Source organism: Abramis brama (genome assembly GCF_963993115.1).
Source record: "Abramis brama genome assembly, chromosome: 23".
Taxonomy (NCBI): Eukaryota; Metazoa; Chordata; class Actinopteri; order Cypriniformes; family Leuciscidae; genus Abramis; species Abramis brama.
Window position 1 is genome coordinate 19,149,791 of NC_139985.1, and position 26,819 is coordinate 19,176,609.

The 26,819-nt window shown below is 37.4% G+C and overlaps 1 protein-coding gene across 1 annotated transcript; it reads left to right on the forward strand.

Moving 5' to 3' along the window:
• The first annotated feature begins 355 nt into the window (after nt 1-355).
• Nucleotides 356-25,543, forward strand: homer3b (homer scaffold protein 3b). Its single transcript, XM_084101204.1, has 9 exons — nt 356-491; nt 9,238-9,394; nt 9,504-9,635; nt 11,788-11,895; nt 17,925-18,061; nt 18,716-18,872; nt 22,627-22,737; nt 24,016-24,096; nt 24,228-25,543. Exons 1-9 carry the CDS (start codon nt 487-489, stop codon nt 24,411-24,413), a joined length of 1,074 nt encoding a protein of 357 aa, XP_083957330.1. The 5' UTR covers nt 356-486; the 3' UTR covers nt 24,414-25,543.
• The last annotated feature ends 1,276 nt before the right edge of the window (nt 25,544-26,819 follow it).

Below are 26,819 nucleotides of genomic sequence, written 5' to 3' on the forward strand. Positions count from 1 at the left end.
ATTGACAGACAGACAGACAGACAGATTCTCCTGCGTCCCGTGGCCAGCAGGGGGCAACAGATTTCATTAACATGAAGGAGTGGGGTAGGTCAGTGGTATGAGTGAACGCTGTAGTATTCAGGACAGGCGGTGTAGATTACTTCAGAAATTTGACCATGAGAACTCTACGAAACGTAGCATCAGAAGTGCACGCTTATTTCGTGCTTTTCAACAGCGTGGAAATAGCCAGACCGTAGGAGATAAACTAATAGGATTATGAGGACAACAAACCGAGAGCCAACAGAGACATTAGACAAAGGAGAGCACGATTTCCACAAAAACACTCCATAACGGAGAAAAACAAAGCACAACAACTGTTTTGACACTTACATTGCTGTCTGGTTGTCGCCATATAAACAGGACATACCGGACTGAAACCGGTCCTCCGTGGATCAGTTGGGAAAGAAAGCTGGAGTGGTCGAAATTCACTTATTTACTTCTGTGCAAATGGGGTGAGTTCCTTCTCCTAACAGTTTTTACTACAAATTTCAGAAAAGCGACGACGATTTGTCTTGAACATCGTACGTTACATATTTTAAAAAAAGTAGAGTTAACACTTACCAGTGTGTGACAGTTGTAAATTCCGTGCAACTTTAGTTTGGATCATATTTTGGACGGCGTAAGTTTGGAAAAGGGGCGAGCGCGAGCTCACATTCCGGCTGTTTCAGAATCTACTGCGCTGTCTAACTAGACATCATTTTAGGCATCACAAGACGCGTTCCGAGTTTGCTGAAAAATGCTTAAAGTCATGCCCAGAATGATGCACGTGCCAGCAATTCCCCAAAATGCCGTTTACTAGTTACAGTGAGGCAGCTCACTGGATTTTGAGACGCAGCCTCTCAGCTCTGTTTTATGGTAAGATGTCCTCTTTTTTCCCCATCAGAATGCCTTTTTTAAATAGTATTTATTGTTTCATTACTGTGTAATTATGCGCGCACAGACAAGCTATTGTATGAGTAAATTTATGCATGTGACATTGTAAATGTCGTCATCTCCAGATTTTACAGTTTTCTTATGAGCTTTGCACTCGTTCAAATTAAATTGTGGAACGCCAGAAGCATCTTACCCTTTTCAATCTTTTTGCATGACTGAAAAGAATATCCTTGAAAGCCTGAAACCAGATGATTATTTGGCACTATTCATGAACAAGACACACGTACACATATATGTGTGTATAATATATATGTGTGTGTGTGTATAGGCCTATATATAAATACATTTCTCAACACATGGCTTGTTTAAAAGAAGGTTTGGAAATTGTTGATGGTCATCCATTTTTATGTGAATTTCATGTGAATTGCTTTATGTCGACATGAAATTGGAATTCTTATCAGAGCTAACTGAATCTAAATAATCTTATTGTGAACAATTAGTTCATGTGTATGTTAAATAAAATTTAGAGTGTTTTTTTTTTTTAATCAGAATGTCATAAATGGATCTTTCAGTGAGACACAACAGTTTTCGTGTGATGCATGCTGGAAATCTCCATTCATTCATTACATCCACATAAACAAAATATTGATTTGTAGTTATTGCTTAAAACATATTTCACATAAATGAAAGAAAAACATTTGTTTGATAATTCTTCCTACAATAACTTAGGTAAAGGTTAGGGGAGAGTGGGGTAAGATGACCAGTGCGCCTAACATGTTTCGACATTGCAGAAAAACCACCATGCCAGGAACCTTTGCTAAACTTCATTCATTCTAATTCAGTTCCCTATCGATACAGTTCATTTGTATTGCATGATGCGATGGGGAAAAACTCCTTTTTCTCTGAATATTGAAGCCTTATTAAATCACGCAGTGAAACTGCACAAGCCTATAGCAGTGCAGCGGATCTAGAGTTAAATATTAACAGATCCTTGCTCCTCAGCCATTTGAAATGCCTGTGATTCAGGATCAACTTAGCCATGAGCTCACTGTCTTCCAGCCAGCAAATCGCCTTTCTGGGAGCAGTTCTCGATTCGGCCCAGATGCAGGCCAGGCTCAGAACGCGTTCTGACGATTCAGCAGCTCACAGCGTTGTTCAGAGTAGGTAGCCTTCTTCTCAAAGGACAGAAGAATATTGCTCTGCTCCATCAGGTCATCAAACGGATCAGGGAGGACAGTCCTTCTGGTGTCCCCTCTCTGGCGGAACCAGCCATAGCTCCCCGAGATGATGCAGTTGATGCAACTGCTAGCAGCAGCTCCCTGGCCATCCTGTGACATGCTGTTGGTACTGTCATTTCTACAGGAACTGATGGACAAGGGACGCACCCTTTCCACGCTCAAAGTCTATGTTGCGGCCATAACAGCATGCCACGCTCCTGTGGCTGGCAAGTCTCTAGGCAGGAACAACCTAGTTGTTCATTTTCTGAAGGGGGTCAGAAGGCTGAACCCGCCTCGTCCCCTTACCATTCCAACATGGGACCTGTCGAAGGTCCTCAGGGTCCCTCAAAGGACCTCCCTTCGAGCCGCTGCTGTTGGCTGAGCTACGGCCCGTTTTGCTAAAGACCTGCTAGCACTAGCATCGGTCAAGCGAGTTGGTGACTTGCAAGCGCTCTCCGTGAGCGCATCTTGCCATGAGTTTGGGCCTAACGACTGTAATGTCGTTCTTAAACCAAGACATGGCTATGTGCCTAAGTGCTCTCTACTCCGTTCAGAGCACAGGTCATTACTCTGCTCTTCCCGTTTCGGAAGATGAGCAAGAATTACACTCTGCCATGTCCAGGCCTTAAGAGTATATATAAAGCGCTCTGCCCAATTTAGACAGTCAGAACAGATCTTTGTTTGCTTCGGAGGCCGCACCAAAGGGCATCCGGTCACGAAGCAAAGATTATCTCGCTGGATAGTGGATACCATTGCGTTGGCTTACACTTCAATGGGCCTTCAGTGACCCATCAGTGTAAGAGCACACTCCACCATGCATGGCATGGCCTCTTCCTGGGCGTGGTCCAGTGGAGTATCCATTGGTGACATCTTTGCTGCGGCTGGCAGATCCTCACTGTCCACCTTTGCCAGGTTTTACAACTCGTATTTTCCTGCACTACAAGCAAGAGTCCTGTCTATTTATTTGGGCTTTGACCTCCAAGTGAGCTCAACCCATTAATTTGTTTATTCGGTGTGGAGGACATGCACTGATGTACTGACCAAGCCTTTCCCTTTAGGTTTCGACCTGATGTTCTGGGCCCTTTAGTCTCAGGCGAGTACCTCACTCTTACTTAGCCCTACTGCCTTTAAGGCCTTGATCCCCAAGTGTCTTAGATTGTTGTTCTGCAATTATAGCACGGTGTGATTGGATTGTGTTCCCGTTGTGTCTAGCGACGCAATACGAGTGAACCATATTGATAGGGAATGTACTCAGTTACAAACGTAACTTCAGTTCCCTGAGATAACGGGAACGATTATTGCGTAGCTGGCATTGCTGTTATGCTACACGACTAGGCGTTCGTCGCTTCAGTCGAGTTAATCTGAATCCTATGGCAAGACGAGCCGTTATATGGATACTCCGCCCATTCTGGCGGGCTGCAGTGCCTGGTTCGGCGGGTTGCGCACCGGTTGGTTTGCACAGTTCTGCTGCAACGCCATAGGTTTGTGCAGATCTGCTGCACTGCTATAGAGTGCCGAAGTTATGACGTCACTTTGTAGGCCAAAACGCGGAAGTGAGTTAGCATTTTAGCACTACCGGTTCCCTCGCCCTAAAGTCTATGGGTTTTTTGAATGGGTTTTTGCTAAATCACCTGAAATAAGGTCTGTGGTTAACAAAGCCTCTAAATATTTTCACGTTTTGATCTATGACATAAAACACACCAGTTATAACCTGCTTGTGATTTTTTTTTTACTTTATTGTGTCTTAAAAACGGTGGTTGCTAACAAGTTGCTAAAAGGGACTACATCCTTTGGCGGGGACTTTAGACGTCATCATGACAAACATGAAATCTCTCACGAGCCCGCGTTTCAGCTTCACGGTCTTAGAAGTTTACCTTTCAGTTAATATACATAACGTTATTTTTGTTTTGTCCCGAGATGCAACCACAAGTCATCGAATGAAATCTCGTTTGACCATTTTCCGTCCGATGTTACCCAGCGGAGACTCTGGGTTCGTGCCAGATGGAGTAAAAAAGGCTAGCAGTAGCAAGAATAAGCGTTTTTCATAACCAAATCAACAGCTAAAATACCTTTTGTCTTTCTCTTAAAATATCTAAAAGCTTGTTTACTTTGCCACTGTTTAATAGATTAGATCCGCTGCAGTTTTATTAAAGGCTAACGTTATGTTGAGAAATGTTTAATTAAAATATTCAAAATAATACCTGGTTTATTGACTTTTATTGTAACTTGTTTGGATATAATTATAGAAAGGGTGGGTCCTGCACCCTGATATTTGTGAACTTGGCTTTTACCCACTTATAATAATATGATTGTATTTGTAAACAGCATTACCGGTAGTTAAGGCATTAGGTAACAATGATATTAATCTTTGTTATTTTAGTAGTAAATGTTAACTATATTTAATGTGCTATATAAACGTGGACAATTCCCAGAGAACACGCTGATATGTATAGCCTTAATGCACTGTAAGTTGCCTGTCTTACACACAAATTAAATGTTAAACTATTGTATACTACTTGTATACTATTGTAACTACACTCCAGTCAGCTCACAGTAATGTGAATGTGAGATAAAATTTACTACACTGGCTCTCACATTGGGGCTTGTGGATTACCAGGTAAAAATATATAACGTTAGAAAATGTTAACAAAATTAGTATATGTGGTTTATTTAGGGAACATATATGGTTTAATTATAATATATTATAATAAGCATTTGCTATTGGACAATTCTCTTTAAATTCAACATATATAATTATATACAACTATTATATTAAATGTTTGCAATTTAACTGTGTTATGCTTGTTCAGAGATTATTTGTATAGTTATCTTAAATACATAGAACACTATTATAACTCCTCTATCTCTCCCTAGTTTTACTTATCAAGACTCGATTAACCTTGTCCCTCATGCTGGCCCTTACAATACCGGCAAGTAAACCAGCATCTAAGCTGCACTGTTCATGTCCAGATTTATAGTGGTTCTCTCCTCGATCTATGGTTTTTCTATCGTCTAAGAAAAAGGACTGGAAATTGATACGGCCATAACGTTAGTGCTTCTGAGAAAGCGCGTTTTTTCCTGGCGAATTAGCAAATGGTATGCAAACATACAATCAAACATAATACAGTGAAAGATAATCTTTAAAGTTTATTTGGGGCACAATGATCAGGCATAATAATCTTAATCACAAAGAAAATAATATTAAGGTTTATATAAACTAACAAAATAATAAACGAATAAATAAAACATTAAAAAAAGATAAAAAAAAATCTCAGAGAGGCACGCATAAACAAAATTAGTTTCTAACATTTTTGGAAAAAACGAATGGGCAATATTTCTCATGAAAAAGTGGATAAGTGTTCATACCATAGACTGTAAAAATAGGTTCATACACAGCGCAGATCATAATGAGCGAGCGTGTTTTTTAAATAAAGTTTGAAGAAGCTTGATGATGACGTTGATCCGCGACCATGGTCTGCTGGTGTGCTGTAGTCCGTTTATAGCCTACTGTTAGCATTTTATATCTGACGGCTTTATTTAGGCTTCAAAATGTATAAATTTTGGATTAGCTTGTAAAGATTATCTTGATAGACAAAACGTGTTAGGGTCACAACTCTTTGTTGAACACAGATCTTATTTTTTGCGATTTTCCAAAAGTCTATGGGGAAAATGCATTGCTTTTCGATCGAGGGAACCCATGCGCCGCTAACTTCCGGGTTGTCCTACAAAATGACGTCATCACTTCGGCACTCTATAGGCTTGTGCAGTTTCACTGCATGATTCAATTAGCCTTCAATATTCAGAGAAAAAGGAGTTTTTCCCCATCGGGTCTAGCGATGCAATACTCGTTCCCGTTATCTCAGGGAACCGAGGTTATGTTAGTAACCAAGTACGTTTTTATTTAATTTTACTCCACAAACTCTCAGTTTTGACTCTTTTTGGGAATGATATAACTTTGGTGTTCAACATATTGTTTCAGAAATACAAACAATTAAAGATATTGAAATTTCAACTTCATTTGGTTGGTTTTATGTAATTAAAGTTAGCTTAAAGAAAAGAATATAGCCTAATTATTTGTAAAAGGAAATTTGATTATTAAAGAGGTAAATTATCTTTACAATTTTACTTTGTTTGATTTAGGCCTAGATTCAGTTAGATGGTCAGCGAAACCAGATGGTGTAACTTACCCTCTGACTCAGATCAACTTACCCATAACCTGGGGTAAATTGAGCCACAGGAACACTTTTTTTTAAGAAGCCATATTTTAGAACTCTTTCTAATAGATGTATTCTGATCATTTAAAATGATAGATACTTTAGATACTCTCATTGTACTTCTGCCTAATTTTCTCTTATCTTGAGGACCACATTATTAAAATAAATGGCTCATCTTACCCCACTCTCCCGTCTCCCCTATATTTGAGCTTTATGTGTGTGGTCAATTTGAAAATTGAGAAAATAAAATTGGATTGTTTGCTTGTCTTTCCCAACATCTTGTTGAAAAAGTCTTTGCCATGCAATCTTGTTTGACCTCATATTGCATTTAGATAAATATGCTTATGAAGCATAACGCATTCGTTTCATGCAAGTACACTGAAGGTGCATGACCGGCTGGCTTTATTGACATGGATTTAAATACTCCGTTTCTGTTCAGGCGAGAAAAATAAACTGAGATTGGCTGTTCTCAGATGGGCTCAAAATGGCACTCTGTATTTGGCGCTATTGGAGATTTCCTGGTAATTGGGTCAGACCATCACATAAATCAGATGTGAAATATTAGAACAGCGTGCTATTACTCAGCAGGTGACGTCTCCTTAATAGAAAGACTTGTCTCTTTCCATCCTGTTTATTGTGTGTTCTGCGGTTCCTAGTTTCAGTATTTGCAGGATATGATTGGGATCTTATCTGATCTTAGAAGCATAAAAATATTCTATGGAGTCTTGGGAACAATCCAGGAGGCTCAGTCTCTGAATGAAGTCCTTGGCTGTGGTCTGAAATTACTGTAGAAGTTGGATATATCATTTCGTTTATATATCATACTGTGCAACAGAAGTGCTTGATAAACAGTTTCTGCATGGAGCACCTGCACCGCCTTTTCCGGAGGTGTTCTGTCCTAGATAACCTTCCCAGAATGCCAGAGTGATTAAGCATTACCAAAATGTCACTTTGGCCTCTGGAGGTTTAATTCAGGAAAGATTGATGGACCCAGAATTTGCTATGGACCCACAACGCTATTGACACAGGTGTGACCTTCAGCATTGTATGGAAAGGGCTGATGTGCCAGAGCGAAGCCTGATATGAATCTGATCTTCTCGCTGTACTGATGGGTAAAATTCGATGAAAGATTACTCACTGATTTGCCATTAGAATCAGACCATTACTTTTTGGCAGTGGACTCCTGGCTGACAGGGAGAGGGTCAAGAGGGCACATCAGAGAGCGATGTGAATCTAGTGATTTTAAAGGGATAGTTCACTTTCTTCTGCAGAAACTAAAGAACAAGTGAATATATTCGTCCATATAGTGAAAGTTAATATGGGGTCCAATGTTGTTTAGGTAACATTTATAAATGTCTTTCTGTAACTTTTGATCAATTTATTGTGCCCTTCCTAAATAGAAGTTCTGATTTCTTAAAAAAATAAAAATAATAATAACCCCAAACTTTTTACCAGTAGTGTATCTCCTCACTGTAAATCACAAGCAACAGGACATTTTTTTGAGGTCTTGGTTTCCAAAATCCATAAGAACACAATTCATAAGACCTGAAACATATGCAAGTATGTGTGAACTCAAACACCACTTATTATGGGTGTTCAGTTTAATGCGCAATGCATAAGATTTCTATTTCAAGGAAATACGGTTCTTTAATACTTTCTATTCATCAAAGAATCCTGAATTTTTTTTAAATCACAGTTTCCACAAAATATCAAGCAGCACAACTGTTTTCAACATTGATAATAATAAGAAATGTTTCATGAGCACCAAATCAGCATATTAGAATGATTTTAAAAGGATCATGTGACACTGAAGACTGGAGTAATGATGCGAAAAGCTCAGCTTTACCATTACAGGAATTAAATATAAAACAGTTATTTTAATTGTAATAGTATTTCACAATATAACTCTTTTTTATTATATTTGTTCTCAAATAAATGCAGTCTTGGTGAGCATAAGAGCCTTCTTTCAACATAAAAAAATATTAACAACCCAAACTTTTGAATGGTAGTGCGTTGCGTTCACATATCATATTGTGTTTGGTTTGGACTGAATTGTAAAAATTGCTGGATTACATATTGTGGTAAGTAGTCCTTCAGCAGACACTTCTATTGATGTGTTCAAGGGCATAATGCTGATCTCCTTGCTGGGCGCAAACCAGCAACCATCTGGTTAGCGGACTCAGGTTTTATCCACTATTCCATGTCAGTCCATACTTCATGTTCCTTTATCTATCAGTGTTGAACAGTCTGCAGTTTTAGCCATTCTCACAGGACAGAAATATAATAATAATAATAATAATAATAATAATGTTTATTTTTTATAGCGCCTTTCAAAAACCCAAGGTCGCTTCACAAAATAATACTAACAGTTGACAGACAAAGAGACAAGCAGTCTGCTCCTTATAACAATCAAACAAGCAGAAAAGCAGATGGAGACAACCAATAACTACAAATAATTAACATGAGAAGTTATATAATCAAAGAAAACATCAATTTCGATAAAGTAAGCATGTAACATAAAAAATGAAAAACCGAGAAATAGAGAGGAAAATAATTATTTACTGAGCATGGTGAATAGATGAGTTTCAATCTTTAAAGTTTTATATCTTTGATTAATCCATCCATAATCATCTCATGTTGATTTGATGAAAAGATGATGTGGCGATGTTTCAGGCAGGGCCTTTCTCAGCCTGTTTGCACGGCTGTGCCGCTTCATAATCAGATCTGGCTTTGATGTCCCACTCTTAACCTTGCATTAGGTGCTTCTCAGTCCAAGTGCTGCTGTTTCTGTGATCACACTTCTCATATAATATCGACCTACATCAGCCCAAGAGTAAAGATGGCATCCTAATGTAGAATTAAATAACGCAGAGGTTTTTTTTTTCTCCTGAAAGTGAGCAGCCACTATTCAGCATGAAGGCACACGTCTTCCAAATTGACCCGGACACTAAACGAAATTGGATTCCGGCCAGCAAACACGCCGTCACAGTCTCCTTCTTCTATGATGCTGGCAGGAGTGTGTATCGCATCATCAGCGTAGGGGGCACTAAGGTGAGAGACCTCGGCTACAGGTGATTCAACTATCAATAAAAATGTTTAATGTTTGCATCTTGATTTTATTAATCAAAATGTGATATTTTTGATAATTGCTCTACTACAGGCTATTATCAACAGTACCATCACACCTAATATGACCTTCACGAAAACGTCACAGAAGTTTGGCCAGTGGGCGGACAGCAGGGCGAACACAGTGTATGGCCTTGGGTTTGCCACAGAGCAGCAGCTTCAGCAGGTAAATGCATATTGTAGAAGTTAATGTTAAAGGTGCTCTAAGCGATGTTGGGTGACGTCACTACTTTTTGACGTTCGAAGTATTGTCAAACAAAACGGAGGCTAGCTCGACCCTCCCTCCTCCTCATCCCGTCCCCTCCCCCTCCCTTCCGTACTTCCTGAAACAGTCTTGAACCACTTAGAAAAAACAAACTGGATTTACCCACCTGTCCAGCCACCTGATTGTCGGATTGGAAGCCCTTCTGCCGGCGGAGTTCTCGCCACCTTTTGAACGCTTTTCCGATGTAAATTCGGGACTTCGCATTCCATCTCCTTTTCCCTATTTTTTGTTATTTGTTCATCGGAACGTCGTCTCTTTGGTCGTGTGTCGGCCATATCAAAATTCTCAAGAATATAACATTTTAACGTTAGTCGTTGTTAGGACATTTCTCCTCTAGCTAACTTCCCTCTTCATGCTTCTCTCTCCTCCACTCCCCACAACCCCCTTCATGTGCACACGCACTAACCCCCCAAACCCCACCCCCAAATCATTCTTGTCGGTTATTGGCTGGAACACTGTTTATGTTTCGTGGTCCAGGCTGGGCCAGTTTGTTTTTCTTGCCGTTGTGGAGCCTGGGCTGTCTACAGAGACCACGTTTTTTTACAGTGTGTTCAGGGGACAGGTGGCTAGCGGATAGTGAGGAGATGTTTGCTGGATGTGACAAAAAAATTTTTGGCATAAAAAACGTGTGACATCACTTAGAGCACCTTTAAAGGGATGGTTCGGAGTAAAATCAACCTAGGGTCCTTTGCACCATGACCTCAAGCCAAACACCCCCCAGAAGCCTTTTTTCCCTTGGTCGAACATTATTAAAGTTAGAGCTTATTTAGAGATATCAGCCGTATGGCTTAGTGCAGACGCTAATGGATTCTAGGCTGTATCTCGTAAATTACCCCAGTACTACTTCTACAGTAGTACAAATAGGTTCTGTACTCATAAAACGAGGCATTGGAAAGTTTGTAAGTACATCAGGAGTTTATTTAAATAACACTTGCCTGATGGCTAATGCTACCGCTAACCCGCACGTCGAGGTCACTTCTGATTAGGGAAAAGCACGTAAAAGTCCTGGCATAGTGTAGTATATAATAATGTTATTACAGCTGTATTTATTTTCTGTAATGACATCTATAACTACACGGTTGAGTGTTGACCCTTCCCTAACCTAATAACACCAAACCTGCTAGGTTTCACCTCAATAGCAGCAAAAGTGTTTCGCAATATAACATGAACACAATAAGTACATTGTACCGAACAATAATTTTTTATTATTATGCATGTACAAAGTAGGTATATAAAGCGTGACTAAGGTATGCTAAAATAGAAAGCTAATCAGTTATCTGAATACTATGTTCTGCGAATTTGTTGTCGGGATGGAAATTTCATGTGAAGGCAAAGGTATCCGCCAGCAGATTTCGCAACAGGTACAAGTTGGTCACACGTATTCGTCGCATTGACAGAAAGCTGCATGGTTTGAAAGTGACTTCTGTGTGAGGAGCTAATGTTCGCTAATGACCTTACCTTTAGAGGTGCTAAACCACTTGGCTTTTAAGCTAACCAACAAAAAAAAGTTATCAATATAAATTTGACCATTAATAATTTTATTTCTTATTGATTATGTAACACAAGTGACAGTTTGAGAGATGTAGAGAACATTTTGGGGTCCACTGCTTGTCATGTCTTTAAGCAGCATCTGTATTCAATTAATATTCAACAAAATTATTGATTTGAATGCACTGACACCATTGGATGAGAACTGAACTGATCTGGATGATGACGTTATATCTTAATTTGAACTCATTCCTTAATTGAAGAACTTTACAGTTATTGAACCAAACTGAATCAACACTGAACTGATTTCAGAATTATGACTGTGTACTATTGTCTTTTTACAGCTGCTTTACAGCCGAATTGAATTCTGTTTGCATCATTAGTTTTCTGTTAACCACTGTAAAGCAGCTGTGAAACAATCTGTATTATATAAAAAACGCTAAATATTAAAGGTGACTTGACTTAACTTCACAATATAGCATGGCCTCTTGTAACTTATTGCTATATATGCTCAAAAAATGTCACTATGAAACTTTTAATCATGTCACTGTAATTGTCTGTGCAGTTCTCAGAGCAGTTTAAAGAGTTTAAGGAGGCTGCACGTCTCGTCCGGGACAAATCACAGGAGAAGTTTGAGCTGTTGAGTCCTGGCCTAAACATCTCTGCTCCACAGGTAAACACAATAACTTGAGTTAATCTTGAACCCTTTAGAAGGGTGACTGAAAACGACACAGTAGCATAACTTGATGATTAAAATTTAGACGTGCAATAACTCATGTCATACTTTCTCAGCTGCTCGATTCAGATAACGTGCCAGAGCATTTCATTCCATCCTATTAACCACTCTAACAATAGCACAGAGGATCAACTGGCCTTTAGTGTTTTGATAGCTAATGCGGCCATCACAATTTTAATATCAGTCACATAAGAGAAGTGTTTACTGTGTTTATTGTTTTTTTTTATTCTTAGTAAGTGTGACTTACAAAGCATGTCCTCACATGCCTGGAGGTGACACAGAGACACTGGTTGTAGCCCGTGTGAAGTTATGTAACCCCGTGTGTGCGGTCACCCGGGGAGTTCAAATGCCCTGTTCATTTTGCTTTACAGTTGGCTGACCTTTTTCATTCACCATTTGTGGACACACTCTGCCCTTAATTATCATGACCATTTACTTTATAGCAGCCTGAGAGCATATCAAAGTCTTCTTACACATACAATTAGAATATGAGTTTATATAATATCTATTCTTTGATTAAACCGCTCAATCCAGTTTGACTGGTTTGCCATAAGAGGTGCAGTAAATTTAGTCAAGAAAGTGTTCTTGCAATATTTCGTAATATTTCACCCCCAAACCAAAAGTCGTAAATTAGAAATAGTATTATATTATATTAAATGTGTATATATTATATATTTATGCTGAATTAAATGAACTGAACTAAATAATGTTTTTTATTTATTTATAATGTTATCTGAGGTCCACTTATAATGTCATCTAAATTTTTAGATCAAAAAACATCATAATTTAAAAGTAAGCTATTTTCTATCCTGTTTTTGACCCTCTCTTTCGAACACTCGATGTTTTGATAGGCGTGCCGTATTCAAGACTTGGAAGTAAACCCCTACTGCTATTATTGGGTAACATAGTTGGGTAACAACACAGTTTTGCATATTAAAATAAGTACTTGGAGTTACCACGGTTATAATTGACAAAGGATGACTCATCCATATTAATGTCATTCTGATAGGCTATTTATAGCTATTCACATCCTTTCCGATAAAGTGAAAAACTTGTATATTTTGTCATTTGCAATGTTGTGTTTTAAATAAAATGAAACCTGTTGTAATGTCTCACTGATGAAAAAACAGAAGATGTCTCTTACAGGGAATGGCTTAGATCAAAACGATAACAAAAGCAGCATTCTGTACGTGCTTTCTTCCATATCTGATATTCCAACGCATTAACCCCACAAATGCCGAAGCAAAGGAAAGAACAGCATATCACAACTATTCAGTTTGACTGTGGTGCTACTGTGTAAATACCTAGTACATATCAATCAGATCTGATCAGATCAGATCTAATACAGATCTGTATCAGACAAAGCAATATAGTGACACATGGTAAAAACACTGTTGGACACTGTTGGATCCTTTCCACCTCGCTTTTAAATCTCTTATGAATGCCGTGCAGCCGTGCGCATTTTACTTTCAAATTTATATATATTTTATTTATATTTGCTGATAAATACATTTTTATTTGCATAATTTATGAAATACGTTTTTTGTACTATGTACTGAAAAAGTCAAACATCATATAGATCAGATAGTCATGTGAAAGGTCTCACTGCATAGAATACAACAAGCATAATTGTTTTGGGCTTTTTACTAAACTTGAGTGAGTTTTTGTACGTGAAGACCCATATGTAAATAATATACAGATGCAGCATTTATGCTACGTCGTTTTCGGTCGTAACTTCATGAAACCTGCATATATAGTCGAAAATGGCACATCATTACTTACAGTGGATGTTACAGATTGAAATGAGTCCAAAATCAACATAATAAATTGCGTCGATCACGAGATATTCTTCATGGAAAAACAACAATTTTAAAAATACCCATTAGGGGGTGTCAAGGGCTAAACAAAAAGGCTACCTTGGTTCCAAATGCTGTAACTTTTGATCACTTTATGCCATCACCACAAAATGCAGCTTACTGTACATGTAGGGGAACTTCACCAAAAAAGAATTTTTAATCCTTCATTATTTCCTTCCTGAGTTATAGCATGTCATATAAGAAAGATATGTACAATTATAATAAAAATAAATATATTTTATATAAATATATAAATAAATGTACATTTATATAAATAAATATATAAATAGATCTTTTCTCAGCAGTTTCTCAGCATGTCCAAATTAAATGAATTTTTAATTTTTTCTCAAATTTAAATTTTTCTATCAAACGATACCTACCTTTTGACTCTCCTTGCTATAGTTTTGGAGTTATGAGTCTTTACTTTTGTGTATGTAAAAATGTCTGAAAAAAAAAGTCTGGATACATTATGGTAGTGAGTATTATTTGGAAAAATATGCTTCATTTTCATTCAAATTATCTCAAAATCCAAAATATCCCAATAGTACTGCAGTATGCTTTGTGTTGTGTGCCCATATACAGTATTCTGTAGTGGTTTAATGGCCATGACAGGCTTTTATCCCATAAGCTCTTTTGCGTTCAAACGTGCCTCTGTAGAGCGTATGAAACAGACCGCTGACTGAGAGATATTCATTATTTAATCAAACCTGAGTGTTTAGAGTTCAAAACAGCAACAGTGTGTGCTGAATAATGCTGCCCTTATTAATTAATAAAGTGTTTTTTCGGGGTGCTGCTTTAGACCAGGGGTGATGGGGTGAAAAATGGTAGAGTATAAATAAGTCAAACAGATAGATGTGCTCTTTGATCACCGAATCTATATGTGTGTGTCTGCTTCTAAAAGCTTTCTGGCCAAAACCAGTATTCTGTTTATATAACGGCTCATACGTTATTAAATTCATACTGTTCATACTCATACTGTTTTGAATCTTTTGCAAGAAAGTGTGTGTCCTTGCCTGTGCAAAACTTGGCAGACTTATGTTTTTGTTCAAACCGTTAAGGATGAGTGTTAGTAATAGTAAGGTTTTCCTTAGCAAGCATCACCTACATTCAGCCCTCTTACTAAATGATATGTTAATCAATTAAATGCCTCTATCTTCTTTCTCTCCATGTCTCTTCTGTGGTGATGGGATTGTCTCTCTCAGCTGTCACAGGTAAGCTGCCAAACTACCGTCTGCATCTGTTTCCACACACAATGACACACCTGTGTCCCCTGTGCAGCTGACACACCACTGCACATTCATTCTGCTCTTGTGATAGAGGTCCTCAAACCCCTCAGGAAGCCCTGGTTATGAAACCCTGCCATGCTAGATGACATATGGTGCATTCAAGTCATGTTGGAAAGATCGTATTTATGAGTTGAACGCACATGAACGCCAAAATCTCATTAATATGAGTGGGAAGCTTGGGATTTTCTTTAAGCCCCGATGTTTACGAGCTGAGGGTGTGTCAGTGAGAAACATGAGAATAGCATTGTAATATAACAATATAATATGTAATGATAGTTATCTTAGTTTTTTTAAATGAATTAAAAACAGAAAAAAGCAAAACAGACGTTATGCATATTCTTTGTTTTTATTTTCTAGAATTATAGAGTTAAAAACCTTGCTGCATTTTTGTGTAGTTAATTAAGAGAAGGTACAACGCCATCTTACTCTGACGAAAGCGACTAGAACGCACCTGACGTCGTAAACACGACTTCCTACCTCGTAAATACAAGCTTCCCAGGAGGCACCAATATTCCTGTTTTTGTCCCAATCTGTATAGGAGTCATTTTTCAAAATCTCATAACATCAAAATTGGAGTTGTGTTGCTCTCTTTTTCCAGAGAAAAAAAATCTAAAATCATCTTAGTGACATCATCTTGAACTCAGGGGCGTGTCCAAATTTGTGTCCAATCAAACAGTGTCTAGAATAATATAGTTCCCTCCCACTCAGTGTTGTTATTGTTTTTGTTAATTGAAGTAAAGCTAAAATAAAATGTAAATTGGGAAAAACTTGAACTTAGAAAACTTAAAAATGTTTCAGTAACTAACTTATAATATGTTGAAGTACTAAAAGTACTAATACTAAACCTGAGACAAAATAAATTTAAAGCTAAATTTAAATATTTTAAAAAGCTAAACAAACAAAAAATAAAACAAAATAAAATAAAACAAAACAAAAACAAACTAAAATAAAGTCCTACACATTCCTGCCCTAACGTCTTGTTTAAAAGGAAGGATATTTAGGGGAAGATGGTGGTAGTTTAATTTGAGCTATTTCTTATAGTGTTGCTAAAGTTCAGTGTCATTTTATTTGGTTTGTGAAGCAAAAAAATAAATACAAATAAAACACTGGCTCATGATAAGGGGAATATGCTGTAAATATGTGATCCCTCATTAAAAACGTAGAAATGTGCAAGATACATTATTGAAGGAATTGAGCACCCGGGCCTTTGACTATGTAGTGGAGTTGTCATCTCTGAATCCTCTTGCTCTTCCTTTAAATTTATTAAACACACAGAGAGCTCCATCTCAAGCTCCCTACGCCTGCCATGAACCGCTATAGAGAAGGCAAACAAGTCATCGGCCTGAGTGGTCGGATTTGAAATAGAACATCTTCCTTTGGGGAGTGCATCTGAGATTGCTAAATTATAGAAGCTTTTCTGAGAGCCGAGCATGCATTGCTCCACAGAAACACTGTACGTGTTTGAAAAACCAAGGCTGTGCTTGCTGTTATACAGTGTACAGTGCAAAATAGCCGAGTTCTTTCTGAAGTACTGTTCCGGTTGAAATAAACCGATGTCCTTTCAAATTTGAATCAAAGATCAACGGCATATGTTGCCTCGTGCCCGGTTCACATGTGCAGACTCTTTTAGAGTTTTTTTTTTTTTAGTTGCATCAAACAAATAGACTAAGAATGTGTTGTTTAAAGAAGTTATTTTATGAGTTATCTAACTTACCATATGATTGAAAATGTGAGCTCACTGGGACTGTCGTTCATTTTAAATGTAAAGCACCAAATCAATGGCGGGATTTAAGAGGAGAGATTTCATAAATACTGCATATATCTTGTAAATATACTCATTTATATTGCAAAAAACTGAGTTTTCAGCATCATTACTCCAGTCTTCTACCCTGGAAATTCAGAGTTCTTGCGAGAGCACAATTTGAATTTGCTCAGCGAGTCGCTCTGGCATTGAGTAATGATGCTCATTAACTATGCCCTTGTAACCGAGCTGCACCAATCACATCGGTGTATCTGATATAGGCGAGCCAGAGGTGAGATGACGACAGCGCTGCGATGTCGAAGTCATTAGTAAACAGTGCAAGATGGCTATGGATGAATACCAGTTGTTTGAAACGGCTTTGGCCGCTACAATGAACGAGTTAGACTTGGCTTTTTCTCTAAAAGAGGAACAGAAGGCGGCGCTCGAATCGTTCCTTTACAAGAAGGGCGTTTTTGCTGTTTTGCCTACCGGATACGACAAGAGTCTAATCTACCAGTTAGCTCCGCTGACAGCTAAGCGTATGGGGCTCTGGATACGTCACCCCGTGTATTGTTGTGATTGGTCATAGTGTTATCCAATTGCGTGCAGTGAGATTTTCAAATGCATGCTTGGTGCCGCCCCTCGAGTTGGGCGATTTTCATACTAAATGCCAGACCCTTAATCTTGATTTGGGTCTGGATTTCCAGGCTGCCAGTCTTCAGTGTCACATGATCCTTCAGAAATCATTCTAATATGCTGATTTAGTTTTTATTTTGTATTGCTTAATATTTTTGTGGAAACTGTGATTCATTTTTTTAGTTCAAAAGAACGATTTATTGGAAAGATTATTTTTTGTAACAGTGTAAATGTCTTTACTGTCACTTTTGATCAATTGAATGTGTCCCTGGTAAACACAAATATTAATTAAAAAAATCTTACTGACCCCAAACTTTTATTTATTTTTTATATATATATATATATATATATATATATATATATATAGATATAGATATATAGATAAAGATATAGATATATAGAGAGATTTTATATATTGTTTTATTGCCTGTCATGTGTCTAATACAGGCGCTGTCGGTGGACCGTCAGTCTCCTCCACTGCTTGGTGTCAATGGCTCTAGTGAGGACAAGTTGTTTCGCAGCAAGAGTGCTGACATGGAGCAGTGCATGGAAAAAGAACAGATGAGGAAGATGCTTTCCGAGGGGTAAAATATACAGATCTGACAAAATCCCTCATAACCATCAAATCTCACACTTTCTTTTACTCTCACTTGTCTCTGTTTGTAATGTCTAATTCCAACATTAATTGGGGGTCAAACTTTAAAATTGATGTATTTTGTCATTTAATTTGCCTCATATTTTGTAATGGGGTACAGTAGCTTCACATGTTTGTTTTCCTTGATTTACTGTGTAGCCACAACCATCTCACTCAGATGCACGTGAATCTAATCAATCCGCCTGATGTACTCTTCCTCCTCAGTAGTTTTCTGGGGTAATTGGCAGTGAGTTTACCATCAAATGTTTTACAGATTCAAGCATGAATCACTTCATCATACAATCACAACACTGAATATGCTGATGGTGAAAACATACCAAAGCCACAGATTCAGGAACTCAACCTGCAAAAGTTATCTCGCATAATAAGATGATTCTCCTTTAAATCTAAAATTTGATGGGGGACATTAGTAATCTTTTAAAATATAAAGGCAACACAAAAGAAATTACATTTCAGAACTCAACCATGCGATGTTTACCATCTGCTGCCATTGGACTGAAATTCTTTGATGAAATGTGTCTTTGCCTCAGGTTTCAGAAGGAAAGACTTGAGTAACCGAACCCAGATGTTGGTTTGTTCACAGGTCGATATGTGAGAGGAACTCAGAGGCAGAGCTGTTTTCTCTTCGGGACAGTAATGCTAAGCTTGTAGCCGCTCTTCATGAAGCTAACAGCAGCATTGAACATTGGAAAACACAATTAGCCGAGTATCAGGAAGAAACAGATCGCCTCCGAGAGCAGGTGAGGAATGTTAAAGGAACAGTTCACCCAAAAATTTAAGTTTACTGATTATTTACTCACCCCAAGGCCATCCTAGATGTATATGACTTTCTTCCCTCGGTTGAAGCAAAATTAATGTTTTGGAGGAAAACATTCCAGGAGTTTTCTCCATCAAATGCAAGTGAATAGTGCCCAATGTAGACCATTTTGACAGTCCAAAATAAGGGTCGTCTTTAGCTAAATGATCTGTCGTTTTCAGAAAAAAGTTCGGGATGGATGGACAGGCAACCCCCCCCCCCACGTACACATAAAGTATCTATCACAACTCCGCTTGTCAAAAAATTCACTGAAACTTTGTGTAGCACACTTAAGGCCTGTTCACACAAAACATGTTTCCATTCCACTGCACTACAATGTAAACACGCACTAGACAGACGTGTATGTCCGTTACGCTTGTGCCTCGCGTCTTTTGCAGTGTCTTGTGAATGTGACCAAAAACTTATTTTATGTTATATTAAGAAAATAACAAAGCAACAAACTACAAAAAAATAGGACAAATACAAAGAGAACTGAATTCAGGATTGTGCGCTGTCTGAAAGAGCGCTTCTGGTGTGTGTTCTTTTTTTCACAACTTACTGCGCATAAAAATTTGATAAACTCTTTGAAGATCCTGGTTAAATGTACGCATATGCTTCTTTGTCATCTTTTGCGTCAGATCTCCTCCGTGCCCTCTAATATTCCACCTTCAATAACTGCAAGTTAATCGATAACAAATTGTGATTGGATGGTAGTTTTGTTCTCCAAAAACATACTATGACGAGATTGGCTACCTTTGTTTAGGCTGTTCTTGTGTGATAGAAGACTACTACTCGCTTTCCTGATCACCTAGCAAAGACATTTTAGGAAAGAAGAAATATGGGACAAAACATAATTTTTTCATAATAAGTAGGGACACTAAAAATAGAGCTAAAATACGAGACTGTCCCTGGGAAAATGGGACGTCTGGTCACTCTATTTGGACCCAAAAATGAATGGTCTGTCATCATTTTCTCAACCTCATGTCATCCAAACCTGTATGACTTATTTCGTCTGCAGAACTCAAGAAGAAATTGTTTTTTAAAGTCAGTGGGGTTCAATGCTTTTTGGACCTCATTGACTTCCATAGTGCTGGACATTTTTTTAAATATCTTTTTTTCTGTTCCACAGAAGAATGTCATACAGGTTTGGAACGATATTGGTTGTTAAATTAAATGTTCATAAGAGTTTTTGGAGATACAAGAAGAGGTTCCAGATGAAAGAGTTTTTCCACACTGCTGCTTTTTAAGGACCACATAGGATAACGTCCACATTTAAACATTCTCATGTGCAAACAATTTGTTTTAGCAGTTGCTCAAGCAAACTGAATATTTTCCCTCAGGCAGTCTTTGGCAGTGTTTTTACATAATCATACATAAATGATTCCACAACACTTTGAAGGTCTACTGAAGCAAAAATCAACCAGATGACGTATATAGTTCAGGTCTTCGGAGAGCGTGCGGAGGGATATTTTTAGGAAAAGACAATACGCCTTCATTGCCCGGAACAGAGGGAAGACAAATGACCGTGGGGAAAATGAGACCGCTAAGTTTCTCCCTAACACAAACAGAAAAAAAATGGCTCTTGAAGTGTGACAGTGCTAAAAGCTCCAGTGCAGTGATGGCCTGCTTTACTTTCCCTCAGGGGTGAGCATGGGTTCAGTGTTTCCTGTGAATTATAACAACCTCTGAAGAAAAGACGCTCAGTCACAGAAACCATGGCTGTGTGGAAAGTTAAGTGTGGTAGTGACTCCTGGAGAGGGTAGTGTACAGACCCTTTCCAAAAAATTGTCCAAAAAAAATCATGGAAAAGTTTATTTATTTCCATAATTCCATTCAAAACGTTAAACTTCCATAGATTATAGATTCAGGGCCCACAACTTAAACGATTTCAAGTATTTAGTTGTTTATTTGTACATAATTTGGGCTTCCAGCTCATAAAACCTACGAAAACAGGATTTCAATAAATTAGAATATTACATGAAATCACACAGTAATTACACAGTGATACCATGGTCATTGAACCAGGTTTTGGTTCTTTTGGCAGTGTGGGCAGGTGCAAATCCTGCTGGAAAATGAAGGAAGCATGAAGTGCTCTGAAAATGTCCTGGTAGACGGCTGCGTTGACTCTGGATTTAATAAAGCACAGTGGATCCTCTTTTCTGATGAGAGCAAATTTTGCATCTCATTTGGAAACCAAGGTCCCAGAGTCTGGAGGAAGAATGGAGAGGCACACAATCCAAGATGCTTGAAGTCCAGTGTGAAGTTTCCACAGTCTGTGTTGGTTTGGGGAGCCATGTCATCGGCTGGTGTTGGTCCACTGTGCTGTCCACTCAACGCACTTCATGCTTCCTTCAGCAGACAAGCTTTATGGAGATGCTTCCTTCATTTTCCAGAAGGATTTGCACCTACCCACACTGCCAAAAGAACCAAAACCTGGTTCAATGACCATGGTATCACTGTGTAATTACTGTGTGATTTCATGTAATCTTCTAATTTTTTGAAATCCTGTTTTTGTGGGTTTTATGAGCTGGAAGCCCAAATTATGTACAAATAAACAACTAAATACTTGAAATCGTTTAAGTTGTGGGCCCTGAATCTATAATCTATGGAAGTTTAACGTTTTGAATGGAATTATGGAAATAAATAAACTTTTCCATGATATTCTAATTTTTTGGAAAGGGTCTGTATTTTTCAGTGGGATCAAAAAACCTGAGAACACATTAAAAGGATAGTTCACCCAAAAATCATTTCGTCATTTTTACTCGCCCTCAAGTTGTTCCAAACCTGAATTAATTTTTTTTTCTTCTGAACACAAAAGAAGTTATTTAGAATAATATGGGTAACCAAACAGTTGATGAACTCCATTTACTTTCATAGTATGGATTGTACTTTTAATATTACTTTTAAATTGTTTAGATATACATATTTAGATATACGTTTAGCATGTGCATGTTTATAATGCATCAGCCAGTTTGTTATTAAAGGAAATAAATAGAAACATTTGCTAATTTAGTTATAGAAAAAAATGTAAAATTATAAGTTGGCCCCCTACCTGGGGTAAGAAGCCTCCCTGGATAAACTTTTACAGAATGTAAAAGTCTTACCCCAATGGTCTAATTTTATCTTTTTACTTCAAAATAAAAAAAATGTAACTTTTACACCACAAATCTAAAAACATGAATGTGTCCACAGATCCTTCATTAACAAATACACACAAAATGTCATAGATCACTATTGTCCAGAGACACAAAATTAGACCAATTAACCTCAAAACTGTTTCAACTGACTAAATCTCACAAATGTTGATATTCAGATGAAATGACAAAATTTAAAATAGCGTAGCCATTCATCAAAAGTGCTGAGATGAGATTTTGTCATCTATGGTCAAGAGAAAAAATTAAAGTGGGGTGGGGAGGGTCATCTTTCTCCATCTTACCCTAAATTATGCATAATTACATGTTGTTAACTAATATTACTCAGTAACAGGGATATCTTAAAATGGATTATAAGCACGTTTTTCGAAACAAACATGAATAAAAAGAGAACATTTCTAAGAACTTTGCGCATGTGTTTTAAACTAGATTTTTATTGTTCAACGTGGTACATTCTGAGATTTTATACAGTCGGGGACCGATTGTTCAACCGGAGTTTGATGGGAGAACTTGGAATAGCTGTGGTCTGTTGGTTTCATATTTCAGGTTGCAGAGCTGGAGGCTCAGAGCAGGGCTTCTGCTTCCAGTGAGACTGGGAATGAGGAGCTCGCACAGTCTGTGGCAGAGATGGAGGCCCTTATCAAAGCTAAAGATGAGGTAAAGATTATGTAATAACAGTGCCAACTTACACAGCAAGAAACTCCAGTCGTGTCCCAAATGATGCACTATACACTATGAACTTATACTATGTACTCAACCATGTAGTGCATGAATTTGACACGGTTTTGTCATTCAACATTAAAGTCTGATAGCCCCTCCCCCTCCGCTATGTAAGGAAAGCTGCGACAGTTGAGAGCATGAATTGTCCAACATTCCACCATGTCTACACTGGACGCTTATGACTTATTGTGACACACCAGGAATAGATTGATCCCATTATATTCAATAGATTCAATATGATTGGATCATTATTGTAGTTATTATTGTTGTATTTTCTAGCATGTTTGGCAACAGTTCTTCTAACACTAATTGATGGAGTGTGTAGCTTTTCATTTCTTAAATAACCATGTAGGAAAACACATCATGGCCATATTCCAGGATGACAATGTCAAGATTCATCAGGCTCAAATTGTGAAAGAATGGTAATGAGGGAGCATGAAGAATTGTTTTCACACATGAATTGTCACCTCTGAGTCATTTAAAGTCTTTGGGATGTGCTGGTGGAGACTTCACAGAGTGCTTGACCCTCTTGCATTGTCAATACAAGATCTTTACCAAAAATGTATGCACCTCTTGATGGAAATAACATGACAACATTTATTTCCATCAAGAAGCGCATACATTTTTTTTATCAAGATCTTGTCAAATGAATCTTCATGATCCCTCCCAACCATTTTTTTTATATTTTTCCAAGGGCTTTCGTGTTAATAAATCTTTAATACATTACCGGTCATCCATGAATATGATTTCTGGCAGAGTCCCGTATTCTCCACCGGCTGTAGAGGTGAAGACAACAACTCCTATGATTCCGTGAAATCAAGGCGTCATCAAGCTACACCTTTCTTTTGAATAATTGACCTCTAGTGGTGAAAAATTACGTAGTGTGCCTTTTAAGAAATGAAGCTTCACAATCCATCAATTAAGGTTAGAAGAACTGTTGCCAAACATATACTGTAACATGATAGAAACATAATAATCACTACAATATGATCCAAACATATACTTTTAAGCATTTGCCTATTTAAATCCAAACAGCGACACTTTTTGGCCTTGCAGTGAATGTGTAGGCTATATGTATACAAACAGCCCATGTAAAACATCCCATTTAAATCTGACGAATTTACATTGAAAATAAAGTAGAACTCCTTTTTCATTTCACTTGTAAGATGAACAAGTTAGTAAAGAATATTCCTTATTTAAAAATGGTTGTTACAGGAAATAAAGACTCTGCGGGGCAAGAAACCAGATTTTAGTGAGCTGGAGAAAGAAAAGGAAGAGGCCAGTCAAAGGATGCAGGTACATTTCTTTATTAACTTTACTACTAGGTGTGTACAACAGAAGTATTTTCACTAGCTTCGGAATTCACTGTATAAATATGATTATGTTTTAGTGACCCAAGGATGAACGTTTATTTGTCTTGACATTAGGACCTGGAAGTGAAGAACTCCGAGTTGGAGAAACAAGTGCAAACAGCAGAAATCGCTTTAGCTTCGTCCCAGGATTCCCAGAACAGGGCACAGATTGCTGTGCAGAAGGTCATTGAAACTTTAGACGTCAAGATCTACGATTTGAGCGACCTGCGACAGAACCTAGCCAAGCTCCTGGAGGATTGACCACTGCAGTTGGACAAACATTGCATGGCAAAACCACCAATATGAGGTCGAAGAGAATTCTCTACTGGAATCTTCCCAAGCTGCACAACTCGACAGTTTTTCATGGTACTAAAAACTAGAGGTGATAAGTAGCATGACAATAATATATTTGCATTCACATTCCACATTTGCTTCCTGAGAGTTGAAAGCCATCGGCTAACTTACTTTGTTTCTCGCTCATAGAACGGAGCCTGTTTGATTAAAATAGTGACGAGGAAAACCATAAAGAACTGTCCAAAAGACTAGCTTCTTTTAGACCTGTTTTTGGTACTAGATATCAATATAGTTGAAATTGTTGTTGAGATCTGTGACTAGGTTTCTAAATGAGTAATTAAAGTAAGACTTAGAACAGAACGTTCTGTAGATATAAGCTACTGTTCAATGTATTTATCAGTATTATTGTTAGATACACATCTAGAACTGAAGAATGAAAATATCTCAATATTTACGGACACCAGCATGTCTCTGTTAGGACACTTAAGTGATTTAATGGCTTGTTGAACTTACAGTTTCTCTTACATGCCTCATAAAGTTTGCTTAATGCAATTGACAACAAGAGGAGCAGGGAAATCAAAGCACATAGCTCTAACAAAACATGATATTTCTCTTAGTAACAAATGATAACACGAGTGAATAATTAACCATGACTTCCCTATTTCATTAACTAATTTATTCATCATTTTAACTAGTCTGCTGCAGTCTGTTTAAATATGTAGTTAGTTCTAAATCTAATGCATTTCTGCAAGGATCAACAGAGTACTCCAATTCAATTTTCACTGTCTGATTCCATTAGTTCAGAATGGCACTTCTAACAGCAACAACCCTTAAGGAAAAACACTTTAGACTTTTTATAGACCGCTAGTTTTCAATACGTCAGCGTGCATCTTTATACCAACCTTTATATATGGAGTTTTTCCTCTTTATAAAAACATCTCTTTAGCCTAAACATTCACTTTAACTGTTGATGTTTCATCGCTTGGACATCTGCCCTATAACCTCAAAGACATTTGCACATATACTATTTTTCTATTGTGTGCCTGTTGTTGTTGGTTTTATATGAGTTCCCAATAAAAGTATTTGCTTTGTGTGTACACGTCCTTTAATTTTTACTGTTGTTTCCCAACCCCAAACCCTCCCAAGATAGACTTTATGATAGTTTATGAAGATAATAAAGGAATAAAGTGCTGCACTGATTGCTTCACCATGTGTGGTTTGGGATAAAATTCACTTGTTTTGGGATAAAATTGAATTATGATAGTTTTGATAGTGCATTTTAAAGCAGTGTTGCTTGCTATGTTTTTTTATTTTTATAAAATAGTATTTAAATTTAAAGTATCTAAAATAGTTTTTTTTTAAAGAAATGTTGTGCTTCATTGTAGAATGATGCATGATACTCAGCAAAATATGATGAAAAATATAAACAGAGATTTGATTTACATTTGATTTCAAATTAATTTAACTTCTACATTATAAGTTATATGTGTGTGTGTGTGTGTATGTGTATATATATATATATATATATATATATATATATATATATATATATATATATCTATCTATCTCCATTTCAATTTTTAAACGTCACAGGACGATGTTGTAAAACAAGTATTGCTTTTTGCTTTTTTCATCCTCACTTCAGTCATCTGACGGGATCTGGTAAATAGACTTGATCCAGTATTTCTGGAATAAATATTTGATCTGACATTTTATTTTGGTCAGCAGTATATCAACACGATCTAGATACATAAAAGTTGTTACTTGTTATTGTTTTGGGGACCACTATTAATAAATGTGCCTGATTGCAGTTGACCCAATACTGCCACCTACTGGAGAGTGAAAGCTCTTCTCAACCTAAAAGTAAACGGAGTATTTTACGGAGTATTTTAAATAATTACTTAATATCAAAAAGTTGTGGAGGGTTCAAGCGTCCTAAAATGTGTTAAACCTCTTCGACAACTCCAAATAACTTGAAAGTGAGCTACGCAGAGACCCGCTACAATGGTTGTCGTGGAAAACATTTAATAATTAATGTCTCCACAACAAATTGAAAAGTCTTTGGTACCCCCCTTTGCCTTTCTGTTTGGACAAGAACGTAGAAAGAATGAAACAAGGAAAAAACATTTTATGATTTTATGTATTAAATACGTATGTGTATATTACATAACCCAATGTAAAATGCATACGTTTCTAAATGCATTCATTCGAACGACATATTGGCGGGAATAGTGTGGTGACGAAAAGGAATTGTGACATCATAGATGCTTCGACGCAACAGAGAAGAGAGATTTGTTTGAGCTGATTTCAATAGATTCAATAGATAGTTGAGTTTCAATAGATTTCAATCGCACTTTTTTGCATTTTAAAATT